This window comes from Sus scrofa, chromosome 3 (assembly GCF_054392235.1).
Source record: "Sus scrofa isolate SSC_HxYL_T2T_F1_AM1 chromosome 3, Sscrofa_HxYL_maternal_Yorkshire_Landrace_v2.0, whole genome shotgun sequence".
Classification (NCBI taxonomy): domain Eukaryota; kingdom Metazoa; phylum Chordata; class Mammalia; order Artiodactyla; family Suidae; genus Sus; species Sus scrofa.
Genome location: NC_139385.1, coordinates 30,193,430 through 30,210,295, shown reverse-complemented (window position 1 = coordinate 30,210,295; position 16,866 = coordinate 30,193,430). Strand labels below are relative to the sequence as shown.

Sequence of the window (16,866 nt, the reverse complement as noted above, 5' to 3'; positions counted from 1 at the left end):
ACCCAGGGTCATAGGAGCTAGCCAACACTTGGGAGAGCTGGGGAGCCTAAGTTCACGGGAGCTGGAAGCGTGGTGCCACTGCAGCTGGTTGGTGTCAAGTTGGACTGGGAGCCTCAGTTTGTGGGAGCCCTGTAGGAGCCTGGTGCCCTGAGAGCCGCCTGGGAACAATCTTGTTTTTAAGATACAGGTTACATCTTTGCCATATAGGAAATGCAGTGATACATACATAATTCTATGTGTACAAACATGCTCATAGAAGTAAATAAATTATACATACATACTTTTAGTTATAGTTTTATTAATCTATTCCACACAGGGAGTTATGTGTAGCTTATTTTAATAATTGTTCAATTTATTTAAAATTCATATTCCAGTACCACAGATTTTTCCAGATAAAAATTCAAGAGGGAAAAGCTTTTCTTTTGTCTTGTTTGGTATTCATTTTGAGTCTGTGATTTTATGTCTTTCATCAATTTCAGAAAATTTTTACCTGTTTTCATTTGTTACCTCTGTCAATTTCTACCCATATTGGTACTACAAATATATGTTTATTAAATTTTATGGTGTCACTGTATTATTTTTCTTTTTGTCTCTCTATGCTTTATTTTTAGTACTTTCTTCTGAAAACATTTCCAGACGACTAATTTCTCTTCAGCTGTGTCAAATCTGCAATTATACCATCCATTGAGGTTAAACTCAGTTGCTGTATTTTTCTGTTTTAGAGTTATTTGGCTGTTTTTCAAATTTGTCATGCTGTTATAGTTCCAGTTCTCTTTTCAAACCCTCAATCCTATCATTTTTTCTTTTGAACATAAAGTTATAGTTATTTGAGTCTTTTGGCTGATAATTTTAATATATGGAACCTTTTACAGCATTTCTATCTGTTTCTTAGTTTCTGATTTATGTAATCTTATCTTCCTCTGTCTATGGTTATTTTTTGTTTTTACTAAAGTATAGTCGATTTACAATGTGCCTATTTCTGCTCTATCGCAAAGCGGCTCAGTCATACACACAAATACATTCTTTTTTTAATATATTGTTTTCCGTCATTGTCTATCCCAGGAGATTGTATATAGCTCCCTGTGCTATATAGCAGGATCTTACTGTCCATTCTAAATGTAATAGTTTACATCTATTAACCCCAAATTCCCAGTCCATCCCATTCCTTCCCCCCTGCCCCTTGGCAACCATAAGTCTGTACTCCATGTCTCTGAGTCCTTTCCTATTTTATAGATAGGTTCTTTTGTGTCATATTTTAGATTCCACATCTAAGTGATATCATATGATATTTGTCTTTCTCTTTCTGACTTCACTTTCTATGAAAATCTCCAGTTGCATACATGTTGCTGCAAACAGCATTATTTTGTTCTTTTTTGTGGCTGATTAGTATTCCATTGTGTGTATGTACCACATCTTCTTCGTTCATCTGTCGATAGACATTTAGGTTGTTTCCATGTCTTGGCCATTGTGAATAGTGCTGCAATGTATATATCTTTTTACATTAATTTTTGATGGGTTATATGCCCAGGAGTGGGGTTGCTGGGTCATATACTAATTCTATATTTAGTTTTCTGAGGAACTTCCATACTGTTTTCCATAGTGTTTGTACCAATTTACATTCCCACCAAAAGTTTGTAGGAGAATTCCCTTTTCTTCACACCCTCTCCAGCATTTGTTATTTGTAGACTTAGTTAATTAGTTATTCCACCCTGTGATATATGGAGTGCCCTGGCCAGGCATCAGATTGGAGCCGCAGTCTTTACCTATGTCACACTGTAGCAATGCCAGATCCTTTAACCCGCTGGGCTTGGGATCAGACTTGCATCCTGGTGCTGGAGAGATGCTACTGATCTCATTGTACCACAGCAGGAAGTCCCGTTGACTTCTTAATGATGGCCATTCTGACTGGTGTGAGGTGGTACGTCATTGTAGTTTTGATTTGCATTTCTCTAATAATCGGCGAAGTTGAGCATCTTTTCCTGTGCCAACTGGCCATCAGTATGTCTTCTTTGGATAAATGCCAACTGGCCATCAGTATGTGACTTCGCTGAAGAGAGCACCAGCCAGTGCTCTCTTCAGCGAAGTCACCTTGCTTCCCTTACACTCCCACGCTCCCTCGGCCATGGTTCACTGCCCCTTAACCCCCTCAGGGTTTTTGCACACAGCCAACCCTAGTCCTCTCCTCAGGACTGACTTCTGAGGCCTGAGCTTCAGTGCCCAGCCTCTGCCTGAGTTTCTTAGGCTGTGGTGTCCCAGACAGTGCCAGTCTTCTGTGCCATGCTCTCTCTGCTTTGCTCTCCTCAGATCGGCTCCTGCATTTTTCTCTGAGGCTTTGAGGGTCCTTCTTCATCCCAGCTGACCTTCCCATTCGTTGGGTGGCCTCTCAAGGTATGGATTCCTTTCCTCTTTCACAACTCCCTCTCGGGAGTGCTGGTCCCATCCTGATGCCTTTTTTTCTCCTCTCTCTCTCTCTCTGTTTTCTTTTGTTCTCCTTAGTTATGCAGAGGTTTTCTTGCCCCTTGTGGAAGCCTGAGGTCCTCTGCCAGTGTTTGGTAGATGTTCTGCAAATCGTTCTACATGTAGTTTTTGTTGTTGGGTTTTTTTAAGCGTTTGTGGGAGGTGAGCTCCACATTCTATTCCTCTGCCACTTGATCCCAGATCCCATCTGTGATTATTTATATTATGTGAGAGTAATTATATTTGGAAATTTGGTTTCAGAAATAATTTGATCTAAGTTGTTTTCTTTCTTTCTTTCTTTCTTTCTTTCTTTCTTCCTTTCTTCCTTCCTTCCTTCCTTCCTTCCTTCCTTCCTTCCTTCCTTCCTTTCTTCCTTTCTTTCCTTTTTACAGCTGCACCTGTGGCATATGGAAGTTCCCCACCCCAGGGATGGAATCCAAGCTGGAACTGGATCCTTTACCCACTGTGCTGGACTAGGGATTGAACTGGCACCTCTGTAAAGACAAGCCTGATCATTAACCCACTGCACCACAGTGGGAACTAATGTTTTCTAATTCTTCCAGAGAAATTTGTTTGTTTCTTTTTTTTTTTTTTTTTTTGTCTTTTGTCTTTTGTTGTTGTTGTTGTTGTTGTTGTTGTTATTGTTGCTATTTCTTGGGCCGCTCCCGCGGCATATCGAGGTTCCCAGGCTAGGGGTTGAATCGGAGCTATAGCCACTGCCAGAGCCACAGCAACACGGGATCCGAGCCGCGTCTGCAACCTACACCACAGCTCATGGCAACGCCGGATCGTTAACCCACTGAGCAAGGGCAGGGATCGAACCCGCAACCTCATGGTTCCTAGTTGGATTCGTTAACCACTGCGCCACGACGGGAACTCCAGAAATTTGTTTGTTTCTATCTGGCACCTTAGTTAAATCTCAAAGATGGAGATGATTTGGAGATCCTTTTCAATATCTGCAATGTCTGATCTATCTCTGATTTACTTTAACTCTCGGCAGCCCAAAGCAAGGGATTTTCTAAGCCTACCCTCAATCTAGGTCTGTTGAGTGTGATGTCAGCTGTGGACTTCTCATATATGGCCTTTATTATATTCCTTATGTACCTAATTTGTTCAATTTTTTTTTAGTTATGGAAGGGCATTGAATTTTTTTGGCCACACTCAGAGCATGTGGAAGTTCGCAGGCTAGGGATTGAACCCATGCCACAGCAGTGACCCAAGCTTCTGCAATGACAACACAAGGTCCTTAACCTGCTGTGCCACAAGGGAACTCCAGGATGGGGGTTGAATTTTGTCACATGCTCTTTCTGTGTTTAGTTATGTATAATTATATGCTTTTTCTTTCATTCTGTTCATGCAGTGTATCATATTTATTGGTTTGCATATACTGAACCATTCTTGCATTTCAAGGATAAATTCCCTTGATCATGATGTGTGACCCTTTAAATGTACTGTTGAATTTGGTTTTTGAGAATATTTTGAGGGATGTACATCTTTATGTATCAGGGATATTGGCCTATAGTTCTATTTTCTTATAGTGTCCTTTTCTGGTGTTAGGGTAATATTGGCCTCCTAAAATGAATTTGGACATGTTGCCTTCTATTTTTTGAAAAAGTTTGAGAAGAATTGATATAATTTTTCTTTAAATGATTGCTGGAAATCACCTGTAAAGCCATCTGTTCTTGGGCCCTGGAAATAGAATATCAGATCCTGTTAGCTTATGCCATCTGGAGAAATGGAATGATATTGGTTCATCTATTTATTTATTTTTTAAAACATCCTAGAACTTTATTAGATATTAAGGGAATTAATAAGGGACAGAAAAGTAGAAACAGTTTAATTTTATTTGAAATACGTAATCATTCTTGCTATCAATCTTTGAGGCTGATTAAGGAGAAAATTAGGAGAGAGAAGTAATACTGTTCTTTGCTTGATGTTCACATTATTAGGTAACTTAACATTAAAAAAAAACCTTTCTTTCCATCCCTGGAGTTGAACATGCACTTTTCGTAGAAGAATGGATTTGTTGACATTCAACCAATTTGCAGTGCTCCTCTGGAAAAATTTTACCTTAAAGGTATGTACTTGTAATCCATGGATGATGTCCATAAATGCCCATTTGTTGCAGTTTGGATTTTGTGTGTGGTTGTTGGTGGGGACACACAGATGGTGCACACTTTTGAAAATTCCAAAGAGCTGTTTCAAATCTATAAAACTGGGTTAATCAGTAGTACAGTATGACCTGTAAGAAAGTTGGTAGGAGAGGTGGAGGAATGATACAAGACAGTCCAGGAAACATTGGTTGTTCCGGAGCGAAACTGATAGAAACTTAATATGATAGCAACTACCATTTGCATTAAATGTGTGCTCAAGCTAATTAACACCATCTTTTTGTTCCTCTTCTAGAGGAGGCAGTTCTTTAATTTAATGTTGGAAATCCTAGCAGCATTGGTGTTTCCCGTGATGCTTTTGCTGTTCCGTTCAGTTGTTACCATAACTGCTATTGGGCCTTACAACTTTACTTCTCAACCCATCAGTACTCTGCCTTCTTTTCTCAAAAATGCCGAAGAGTGGAAACTGGTTTATGTGCCTTCTAATGTTGATGTGCTAAAAGACATCACTGAGAATGTGAAGAGGAATCTAAACATCAGCATACAAGGTTAGAAATTAAGGTGTTTTTTTTTTTGTAAAACTCATTATTAAGGGCTTTTTGAAGGAGATAAAATGATGTAGCAAAAAAGAATAAAGTTGGAGGGATTACACGTCCCAGTTTTACGACTTAACAGTGTAACTGTAGTTTTTATAAACAGTGTGGAATTGGTGGAGGGATAAACACACAGAGCAAAGAAGCAGAATAGAGAAACCCAGAGGTAGATACAAATATGCAAAAAAAAAATGTTTTTTACACTGATGCAAAAGCATTCAGTGGAAGGATAATCTTTTCAACAAATGGTGCTGAGTGATTGACCATCCATAGTCAAAACAGTGAAATCTCACATGTTATACAAAGATTATGTCAAAATGGACCACAAAATCTGGAAAGTAAAATGATAAACTGTTGAGGAGAGAACATATCAGAAAGTCTGTAATTTAGAGCTAGTTGAAGAATTCTTAGACAAAGTACCAAAATCATCATCCATAAAAGGAAAAAAATGATAACCTGGACTTCTGATGTATAATATTTGTGATTGCTCTTATAAAGAAAATACATACACTTAATTTTTCACAGGTTACCTAGAACTTTAATTTTACTACTTTATCATCATGTTGAATGTTTACCACTTTGTAGGTCCCATTGTATTTCCTACTTCATATTTTATCTTTCTTTTATCATTATATCCAGTGAGTTGAAAATTTTACTAGAAAATGATATAATTCACACAGATATTTTTAAATAACTTAAGACTATCTAGACACTTGCCATAGTTGTTGCTCTTCATTTTTCAAAGTTCTAAGTTTTTCTTTCTGAAGTTCAAGTTTTCTTCTGTTTTTCCTTCTTCCTGAAGATCTTCCTTTAACAGTTTTTTTAGATAAGGTCTACCAGCAGTGGATTCTCTTTGTTTCCCTTCATCTGAGGACATCTTTAACATTATTCTTGAATTCCAAATTTTCATTTGGTACAAAATTCTGGGTTGACAGTCTTTCAACATTTAAAAAATATTTGCCACTTTGTTCTGGCCTCCTTGCTTTCTGCAAAGAATCTGTAGTCAGTTGAATCTTTGTTTTCCTATAGGTAGCGTGTCGTTTCTCTCTGGCTGCTTTCATAGGTTTTCAATCTTTATTTGTGAAAACTTTGATTGTGATGTGTCTGTGGGTTTGTTTTTTTTTTTTTTAACTTACTCTGTTTGAGGTTCACTAAACCTTTTAAATCTGTTAAGTTTCATGAAAAACAGCCTTCTTTCCCCCTTCTAGGACTATGGTGACACAAATACTATACATTTTATGTTGTCTCACTGTTGACAACACAAAATGTGTAGTATTTGAGGTCATTGTTGCTAAGGCTCTATTCAACTTTTTTTTCCCATTCTTTTTTTGTCTTTTCTTGGGCCACTCCCGCAGCATATGGAGGTTCCCAGGCTAGGGGTCCATTCGGAGCTGCAGCCACCAGCCTACGCCAGAGCCACAGCAATGTGGGATCCAACCTACACCATAGCTCATGGCAATGCCGGATCCTTAACCCACTGAGCAAGGGCAGGGATCGAACCCGCAACCTCATGGTTCCTAGTCAGATTCGTTAACCACTGTGCCACGACGGGAACTCCCCAACTTTTTTTTTTTTCCATTCTTTTTTATCTCATTCAAATTAGGTAATTTCTGCTGATCAACCTTGAATGATTCCTTCCTCTGTTATACCTATACAGCTATTGAGTCATCAAGTGAGGTTTTTTTTTTTTTAAAGCACAGTTTAAAGTTAGCCCCTCCTGATTTATCTTGTTTTTTTCAAAAACAATGTTTTTGAGATGTAATACACATCCCATACATTCAGCCATTGAAAGTGGGCAATTCAGTGGCTTTTAGTATATTCACAAAGTTGTGCAACCCTTACTTACCACCATCAATTTTAAAGCATTTTCATCACCCAAAATCAGTCCTGTAATCTTTAGTCCTGACCTCACAATTCCCCATCCCCATCAGGATTAGGAAAACTCTCATCTTTTGGTCTCTACAGGTTTCCTTTTTTTTTTTTTTTTTTGTAAACGTTTAATATAAATAGTTTACATATAAGCCTTTACTAGAAATAGTTTATGTATAAACATTTTATATCAATTTTACATAAATGCAATACTTGGTCTTTTGTGACTGGCTTCTTTTACGTAGCATAATGTTGTCAGGGGTCACCCATGTTGCTGCACGTATCAGTAATTTTTTATTGTCCAATAATATCCCATATTGTGGATACACTGTACTCAGTTGCTGCATTCTTCATCGGTTGTTGGACATTTAGGTTGTTTCCACCTTTTGGCTAGAATACTACTGTGAACATTCATCTCCAGGTTTTATATAGACATATGTTTTCATTTGGGTATATACCTAGGCGTGGAATAAATAGATCATATGGTAACTCTATTTTTAACTTTTGGAGGGACTGCCAGACTGTTATGTAAAGTTGTTGTACCATGTTACATTCTAGTCAGCCGTGAATGAAGCTTCCAGTGTTTCCACGTCTTCACCAGCACTTGTTACTGTCTGTCTTTTTGATTATAGTCATCTCAGTGGATGTGCAATGCTGTCTTATTGTGATTTTGATTTGTATGTCTCTGATCACTAATGACTCATCTTTAGTTATTTATTTATTTGGCTCTTTAAGGCCACATCCACCGCACATGGAAGTTCCCAGGGTAAGGGTCTAATCGAAGCTTGCGACTGTTGGCCTACGCCACAGCCACAGCAATTCCATATCCGAACGGCATCTGCAACCTACACCACAGTTCACAGCAATGCCAGATCCTTAACACACTGAACGAGGCCAGGGATTGAACCTACATCCTCATGGATACTAGTCGGATATGTTACCACCGAGCCACGACTGGAATCTTGGGAACAGACCGTGGGAACAGGGCTAATGGGAACTCCTAACCCATCTTTATATGTGCTTTATTCTTATTCGTTTTTAAAATTATTATTAATTAAAATTTTGTAAAGTACCGAAATCTTTTTGAACCCCAAATATCCATTAAGTAGTTGTGATAACCAGTATTTGAGAAAGTGTTTTTTTTTTTTTTTTTTTGTCTTTTTGCTATTTCTTTGGGCCGCTCCCGCGGCATATGGAGGTTCCCAGGCTAGGGGTCTAATCGGAGCTGTAGCCACTGGCCTACACCAGGGCTGTGCCAGATCTGAGCTGTGTCTTTGACCTACACCACAGCTCACAGCAACGCCGGATCTTTAACCCACTGAGCAAGGGCAGGGCCCGAACCCGCAACCTCATGGTTCCTAGTCGGATTCGTTAACCACTGCGCCACGACAGGAACTCCAGAGAAAGTGTTTTTAAATTTACAGTATTTGAGGAGGCTTCTGTCCATGTACAGTAATCTTTCCTCTCTTAGAAGGGATGATGAGATGTTTTTATTTAAGTGAACCATTTTGCTTTTCTGCAGTTCAGGGCTTTTCTTCAGAAACTGAATTTGAGAAGCACATTAAGCATGACTTTGACTCTGAGAAAGTGTTGGCTGCCATTGTTTTTGACTATGACTTCAAAAACAGCAGTGATCCTCTGCCACTTCAGGTGAGAAAGTTGTATGTAGAGTTTTCTAAATAATTTTCTAGTAGCTGCAGTTCCCATTTCTAGGATTTTAATGAATTTCATATTATTAATCCTATTTTATAAGATAAGGGAGCTAATTTTCCAAGGAGCAAACTACTAGTATACAGTAGAGCAAGAATCTGAATCCAGATCTGAGTAACTTTAATGCTTCTGTTCTTAACTACTGCATTATGCTGATAAGAGAGGAACTGTATTTTTCACACACAGGACCTTCTAGTTTTATAAATGAAAACAAATAAGCCTGAAAGCAGATGCATCTTCCTTAACAGACCGCTAAAGATGAAAAGATCCTTTTTTTTTTTTTTTTGAATGAAACACAGAATTTAAGCCCTTTCATAAGTCTCTAGAGAAAACTTTAGGGCTTAGTCACATTGATTCACATTAAGACATCCGTAGGCATTGAGAAAGAATCTGATTATAGCCTAGTTCATGAGAAGGAAAGAAAAAGAGTGCTTTGAATTAAGTGTCTTCTTAGCAGATCTTATAGGTGTTTTTATCCTGGTGATGATGGAAATACATGGGCAATCTATAACAGCTAGACATGGAACCAAATTCTGTGTTTATAATCCTGACTATGCTTATAATGTCAGTAAAGGCAGGATTAATAAAACCACTCTTAGGATAATCTGCTTTCTCTGTGTCCCATCCTTCCATGGCTATTCTTCTGTGCCAGTTTCCATTAACTAAGTCAAAATTATCCACCTGCTGATACGAATTTGCATTGGCTCAAAGTATCTTTGATGCTATTGCAAGTTTTATTCTCATTGCTGGTTTTTTTTTTTTCTTTTTCATTGCTGATTGACAACACTTGTGTCACCAAATATTTGAACTAGATTTATGACATCAGAAATTCCCCCAAATTATGTGCCCAGGAGCTTGGTCTGGTTTTTTTCTCAGCTTTATTGAGCTGAAGTATGTCACTGTGTAAGTTTAGAATGTACAATGCGATGATTTGAAAGGTGCATATATGGTGAAGTGATTACCTCAACAAGGTCAGTTAACATAATCTTCACCTCACAGAATTGCCATCTTTTGTGTGTGGTGAGACTATTTAAGATGAATCAGTTCTGGGCATCTAATGTACAGCATGCTGCTTTGGTCCGTTTTGATGGTTTTTAAAATAGATCTTCTCATCTCTGTTGATGAGTTCAAGTATATCATAGACCTGGTATCTACCAGCTTTCTCACAGCTTAGATGACTTTCTTTTGTTCATCTTCCCGTGCCACAAGGATCCACCTAAACCTCGGATATGATCACATCACTGTCCTGATAAAAAGACTTGAATGACTTCCTGTCGATTCGGGCTCATGTCTGGAGTCCCTTGCAGAAGATATCTGGCTTTCAGTATCCTAGTACTTGGATATCTCTGCTACTCCTCCCCACACTTTGTTTTAGCAGCCCTCACCTGGCAGAAAGTCTGCAGAGGCACGGTGTTACTTTTTGCTTCTGGGCCTTTGGTCACATTTTCTTTGTTGTAGGAATGCCACTGTGAACTGCCATTCACCTTCCACCCCCATCCCTGACTTTTCTGTCTTTCCGTCATAACTTGTGCATATTCTTATAAGTCAAAATTCATATGAGAGCACAGACGCTACTGTAGTATTTCAACAAAAAGGTTTCAAAATAAGGAAATATGTACCTATCACATTCTAGATTTTAGTCACATTTAACCTGTTTAGGAGCAACACTTAACCTGTTCAGGTGAACCATACCCTTGAGCCTTTAGTTTGCAGGTTGTAGTTGCTACAGATGTGTCTTCACTGTTTTCAGGGGGCAGGTAAGCACCAAGAGGTGCCCCTGTGTTCCTCACTCTGCTTTCATGATGTAACAGCAGTTGCTCCCTCTCATTACTAGGTGAGGATCATACATTTGTTTTATTTGAATTCCTTTCTCTTTTTTATGTATATCCATTAGAGATTTTAGGTTTGCTGTCGTGAGGTTGTTTGGATCAGGGCTCAGGAGTTCCTCAGGCTGGAACCTGCTTGCTGTTGGGCACAGCTGGGTCTCAAGGTCTCTGGCTGCAAGGCCCTGGGGTTCCTGGAGCTAGTGCCTATGCACTGGTGTGTGGGACCAGATTCTGGTCCCTCTGGGTGATAAGACCGTGTTTTGAGGCAGCTGTGGGCTCAGAATGTCTTAAGACAGATTCTTCCTGGTGAGCACGGCTTTGATCCTGCCTGGCTATTTGCTTAGGCTGAGGTGTCCCATACGGGTGCCATCGGGCTGGTGGACAGGGACAGGTCCCAGGAGTAATCAACTAGAGGGAGGATTCAGAAATTGCACTTGGCAGCATCAGTATCCACATGGTAGAATGAATGAGCTCCTATAAGTGGCTGCTACAAGTATCTGTGTCCCCAGGATGAACTTCATTTGCCACCTGACTCTTCAGGAGACTCCAAGATCAGCATGTGGGTTTGACCTAGCCCCCTTTCAATTACTTCTGCCGTGGGTCCTGTAACATGTGAGATTTTGCGTGAACTCTTTTAAATTAAGAGTGGAGTCTAATATTTCCCATAGCCCTTAGGGTCTCCCAAAATTTAGCGTTGCTGGTGTTTAAAGCCAAATGTTCTTCCTAATGCAGGACCCCTGAGTTGGGGAACCCAGTGTGAGACTCAGACCCATTGCTCCTTGGGGAGAACTTCTGCAGGTACAATTATATTCCCATTTGTGGGTCACCCACCTGTGGGTATGGATCTTGACTGTAGACAACTCCACTCCTCCTACCTGTCTTGTTATAGTTCCTTCTTTAACTTCAGTGATAGAGGATTTTCTTCTGCTAGATTCTAGGTTTTCTTATCAATAGTTGCTCTGTAAATGGATATAATTTTGGTGTACCTGTGAGAGGAGGTAAGCCTGTGATCTTCCTAGCCTGCCATCTTGGCCTGAAACCCCAACAGCCATTTTATGAGAAAGAGAAAAACCAATCTCCAAATTAATGTAGAATTTCAAGAGGTCTAAATAGTCAAAACACAATCTTGAAATAAAGACAATTTCTAGATTGTAAACCTGCAGCACTGCTACAGTAATCAAAGCAGTGTGGTACTGGCATAAAAATAAGGATAGATTGTTGGGATAAATTGAGGGTCTGGAAATAAAGTCATATATATTTGGCCAATTGATTTTTGTAAATAGTACTGTTGTAGTCTCCGTAGTGGGAAAAGGCAGTTTCTTCCACAAATGATGATAGGACACCTAGGTTTCTACATGCCTCATACCATACACAAAAATTTAACTCAAGTGAACTAATAATCTAAACAAAAAGTTAAAAACATAAAACTCTTGGAAGAAAACATATGAGTAAATCTTTATGACTTTGATGTGGCAGTGGATTCTTAGGCATGACCTTAAAAAACTTAGATAAATTGGACTTTATAAAATTTAAAAATCATGTGCAGGGAGTTCCCATTGTGGCTCAGTGGGTTAAGAACCCAACTAGTATCCATGAGGTTGTGGGTTCAATCCCTGGCCTTGCTCAGTAGGTTAAAGGATCTGGCATTGTCATGAGCTGTGGTGTAGGTCACAGACACGGCTTGGATCTGGCATTACCATAGCTGTGGCAGAGGCCGGCAGCTGCTGCTCTCATTTGACCCCTAGCCTGGGAACTTCCATATGCCACAGGTGTGGCCCTGAAAAGAAAAAAGAAAAAAAAAAACTATATGCAAACTATAAGAACACTATCAGGAGACTTCTATGACAACCCACAGAATGGGGGAAAATATTTGCAACTCATATATCAGCAGAGGGTTTAACATATGGAATATACAAAGAAGTATGAAGTTAAGTTGTTATAACCATAAGATATTTTATGTAATCTCCATGGTAATTAAAGTATGTTCTTTTTTTGTTTTGTTTTGTTTTTTTGTTTTTTGGGTTTTTTTTTTTTTTGGTTTTTGTTTTGTTTTGTTTTTGCTATTTCTTTGGGCCACTTCTGCGGCATATGGAGGTTCCCAGGCTAGGGGTCGAATCAGAGCTGTAGCCACCGGCCTACGCCAGAGCCACAGCAACGCGGGATCCGAGCCGCGTCTGCAACCTACACCACAGCTCATGGCAACGCCGGATCGTTAACCCACTGAGCAAGGGCAGGGACCGAACCCTCAACCTCATGGTTCCTAGTCGGATTCATTAACCACTGCGCCATGACGGGAACTCCTAAAGTATGTTCTTATTGCCATTTTGTTATTTGAATTGTTTTGTTGGTCTCTTTCCTTCTCTTCCTCTTGTGTTCTCTTGTAATTTGATGAGTATCTTTAGTGTTATGTTTGGATTGCTTTTTTTTTTTTTTTTTTTTTTTTGTCTTTTGTCTTTTTTGTTGTTGTTGTTGCTATTTCTTGGGCCGCTCCCGCGGCATATGGAGGTTCCCAGGCTAGGGGTCAAATCGGAGCTGTAGCCACCGGCCTACGCCAGAGCCACAGCCACGCGGGATCCGAGCCGCGTCTGCAACCTACACCACAGCTCACAGCAACGCCGGATCGTTAACACGCTGAGCAAGGGCAGGGACCGAACCCACAACCTCATGGTTCCTAGTCGGATTCGTTAACCACTGCGCCACGACGGGAACTCCTGGATTGCTTTCTATTTTTTGTGTATCTTTTGTAGATTTTTGGTTTGCAGTTACCATGAGGTTTTATATAGTAGTCTCCCTCTCTCTCTCGATGTGTGTGTACATATAGACACACACACACACACACACACACACACACACACACACACATATACATACACACACACATGCACAAGATTGTTATAAGTTGCTTTTTAGGGCCGCACCCGTGTCATATAGAGGTTCCCAGGCTAGGGTTCTAATCAGAGCTATAGCTGCTGGCCTAGGCCACAGCCACAGCAATGCAGGATCTGAGCCACACCTGCGACCTACACCACAGCTCATGGCAATGCCAGATCCTTAACCCACTGAATAAGGCCAGGGATCGAACCCTCAACCTCATGGTTCCTAGTCAGATTCGTTTCCACTGTGCCACAAGGGGAATTCTGATTGCTGGTTTTGATATATTTTTTGTGTGGATGATTTCCTCCATTTTTACCGTATTTGCCTTTCCTGGTGAGCCTTCTCATTTGCAATTTTCTTGTTTCTTTCTTTTCTTGTTTCTTGTTTCTTTTCCACTTAGAGTTCCTTCAGCATATATTTTTTAAAAATATAGTTTGGTGGTGCTGAATTCTCTTAGCTTTTGCTTATCTATAAAGCTTTTGATTTCTCCATCAAATCTGACAGAGCTTTGCCGGGTAGAGTATTTTTGGCTCTTGGTTTTTTCCTTTTATCACTTTAAGTATATCACGCCACTCCATTCTGGCCTGCAGTGTTTCTACTGAAAAATTAGCTCCTACCCTTATTGGGGCTCCTTTGTATTTTATTTGTTCTTTTTCCCTTGCTTCTTTCAATATTTCCTCTTTGTCTTTAATTTTGGTCACTTTGATGAATACGTGCCTTGGGTTGTTTCTCCTTGTGTTGATTCTATATGGGACTTGTGCTTCCTGGACTTTAGGGAGTGATTCCTTTCTCATGAGAGGGAAGTTTTCAGCTGTTATCTTTTCAGATATTCTCTCTGTCTGGCCCTTTCTTTCTCTCTTCTGGCACCTCTATAATGGAAGTGTTGGAGCATTTAGTGCTGTCCCAGAGGTCTCTTAGACTCATTTCTTTTCAATTTTTTCTTTATTCTGTTCCATGTCAGAGATTTTTACCAGTCTGTCTTCCATCTCACTTATTTGTTCCACTGCCTCATGGATTCCTCTATTGATTTCTTATAGCATAGTATTTTTCTTTCTTTTTTTCCTTTTTAAGGCTGGACTAACAGCATATGGACGTTCCTGGGCCAGGGGTATAATTGGAGCTGCAGTATGGCCTGTGCATCAGCCACAGCAACACCAGGTCTGAGCTCCATCTGGGAACCATGCCACACTTGCAGCAACACTGAATTCTTAACCCACTGAGCAAGGTCAGGGATTGAACCTGCATCTTCACAGAGACAATGTCGGGTTCTTAATCCCCTGAGACTCAATGGTTACTCCCTTCTAGTGTATTTTGCATTTTGGTTATTCCATTGTTCACCTCTGCTTGATTGTTCTTTAAATTTTCTATTTCTTTGTTAAACATTTCTCATACTTTCTCAGTCTTTGCTTCAGGTTCTTTTTCCCAGATGTCTGATTGTCCTTACTAGCATTACTCTAAGGTCTTTTACAGGTAGTCTGCTTATCTCCAGTTCACTTAGCTGTTTTTCTGGGTTTTTGTCTTCTTCCTTCATCTGGAGCGTATTTATCTGCCTTTTCACATTATCCAGCCTTTTGTGTTTGTGGTGTCCTTTCTGCAGGCTGTAGGGTTTTAGCCTCTCTTGACTCTGGTTTCTGCCCTTTGGTGGATGAATTTGATCAGGGACTTGTGGCTGCCTTCCTGATTGGAGGGACTGTTGTCTGTTCACGGTGGATGGAGCTGGTTTTTGTCCCTCTGGATGTCAGGGCTGTGTTGCTGAATGTAATTAGAGATGGCTGTGTGTTAGGACTTTAGACGGGCTGTCTGCTGATGGTGGTGCTGTGTTCCCACATATTTGTTTTTTGGCCTGGGGCTTCTCAACACTGGTGTGTGAGGTCAGGTTTTCCCAAAGTGGTGGCCTCCAGGGTAGTCATGCCAGTGATTATTTCCTGGGACCACCACTTCCTGTGTCCTGCCCCACATTGAGCCACAGCTGACCCCTGCTTTCCCAGGAGACCCTCCAAGAATTGAAGGTAGGATTAGCCCATGTTCTTATGTGGTCCCTGCTTGCCCTGGGATCCAGCGCACATGGTAACTTGTGTGTTCCCTACTAGAGTGGAGTCTCTGTTTCCCCCAGACCTGTGGAGCTCTTGCACTCAATCCCTGCTGGCCTTCAACACCAGACCCCCCAAGCTGGGGAACCTGACATGAGGTTCAGAACTCTCACTTCTGTGGGAGAACCTCTGTGCTATAATTATTTTCCAGTCTGTGGGTTGCCCCGCCCAGCTGGTATGGGATTGCTTATGTCCCCAAAGCACCCCTCCTTCCATCTCATTGTGGCTTTTTTTTTTTTTCTTTTTAGGGCCACACAGGCGAGGGGTCAAATCGGTGCTATACCTGGTGGCCTACGCCTACTCCACAGCCACAGCAATATAAGGTCTGAGCCACATCTGTGACCTACACCACAGCTCATGGAAATGCTGGATCCTTAACCCACTGAGCAAGGTCAGGGATCAGACCTGCATCCTTATGGATGTTAGTCAGATTCGTTTCTGCTGAGCCATGATGGGAACTCCTAATTGTGCCTCTTCTTTGTCTTTGGGTGTAGTATATCTTTTTTGGTAGCCTCCGGTCTATTTTATTGTTGGTTATTTAGCAGTTTTTGTGATTTTTGGTGTTTTCTCGAGAGGAGGTGCACTTGAGTCCTTCTACTCTGCCACCCTGTTTGCGAGCCATCTGTGATGGTGAACTTAATAATTGGGCTCCATCAACCAGCTATTACCCCATTTCTCTCCCTCTCAGGATTCCTGTTCCTTGACACACAACAATGTCAGAATTAGGCCAGTTAATAACCTTATAGTGTTCTTTCAAGTGAAGAAAGATGTACACATTTCTCACTTTGAATCAAAACCTAGAAATTATTAATTTAGTGAGTGTGTCATGTTGAAAGCCAAGATAAGCCAAAACTAGGCCTCTTAACACCAAACAGTTAACCAAGTCATGGATGCATCGGAAAAGTCTTTGAAGGAAATTGGAAGTGCTACTCCAGTGAACTCACAAATCAGCTTATTGCTGATGTGAAGAATGTTTGAGGAATTCCTTTCGTGGCTCAATGGTAACCAAATCCAACTAGGAACCATGAGGTTGCGGGTTTGATCCCTGGCCTCGCACAGTGGATTAAGGATCCGGCGTTGCCGTGAGCTGTGGTGTAGGTCACAGACGCGGCTTGGATCCCGCGTTGCTGTGGCTCTGGTGTAGGCTGGTGGCTACAGCTCTGATTCAACCCCTAGCCTGAGAACCTCCATATGCTGCGGGTGCAGCCCTAGAAAAGACAAAAGGACAAAAAAAAAAAAAAAAAGAATGTTTGAATGGTCTGGATAGGTCAACTCAGCCACAACATTCCTCTAAGCCAAAGCCTAATCTGGAGCAAAGCCCTAAATCTCTCCAACC

At 40.7% G+C, this 16,866-nt stretch overlaps 1 protein-coding gene across 13 annotated transcripts in view; it reads left to right on the top strand.

Annotated features, from left to right (window-relative positions):
* ABCA16 (ATP binding cassette subfamily A member 16) overlaps window positions 1-16,866 on the top strand; it is a 223,369-nt gene that overhangs the window by 5,224 nt on the left and 201,279 nt on the right. For 6 of the 13 annotated variants that reach the window (XM_085017368.1, XM_085017371.1, XM_085017364.1 and 3 more), the window contains 3 exons: window positions 4,407-4,534; window positions 4,864-5,116; window positions 8,553-8,680. In XM_085017368.1, coding sequence (XP_084873494.1) covers window positions 4,475-4,534; window positions 4,864-5,116; window positions 8,553-8,680 — 441 coding nt within the window. In that variant the 5' untranslated portion in view covers window positions 4,407-4,474. Of the gene's footprint in view, window positions 1-2,304; window positions 2,389-4,406; window positions 4,535-4,863; window positions 5,117-8,552; window positions 8,681-16,866 lie in introns of all 13 variants that reach the window. The other 7 variants (XM_085017369.1, XM_085017372.1, XM_085017366.1 and 4 more) reach the window with 4 other exon arrangements.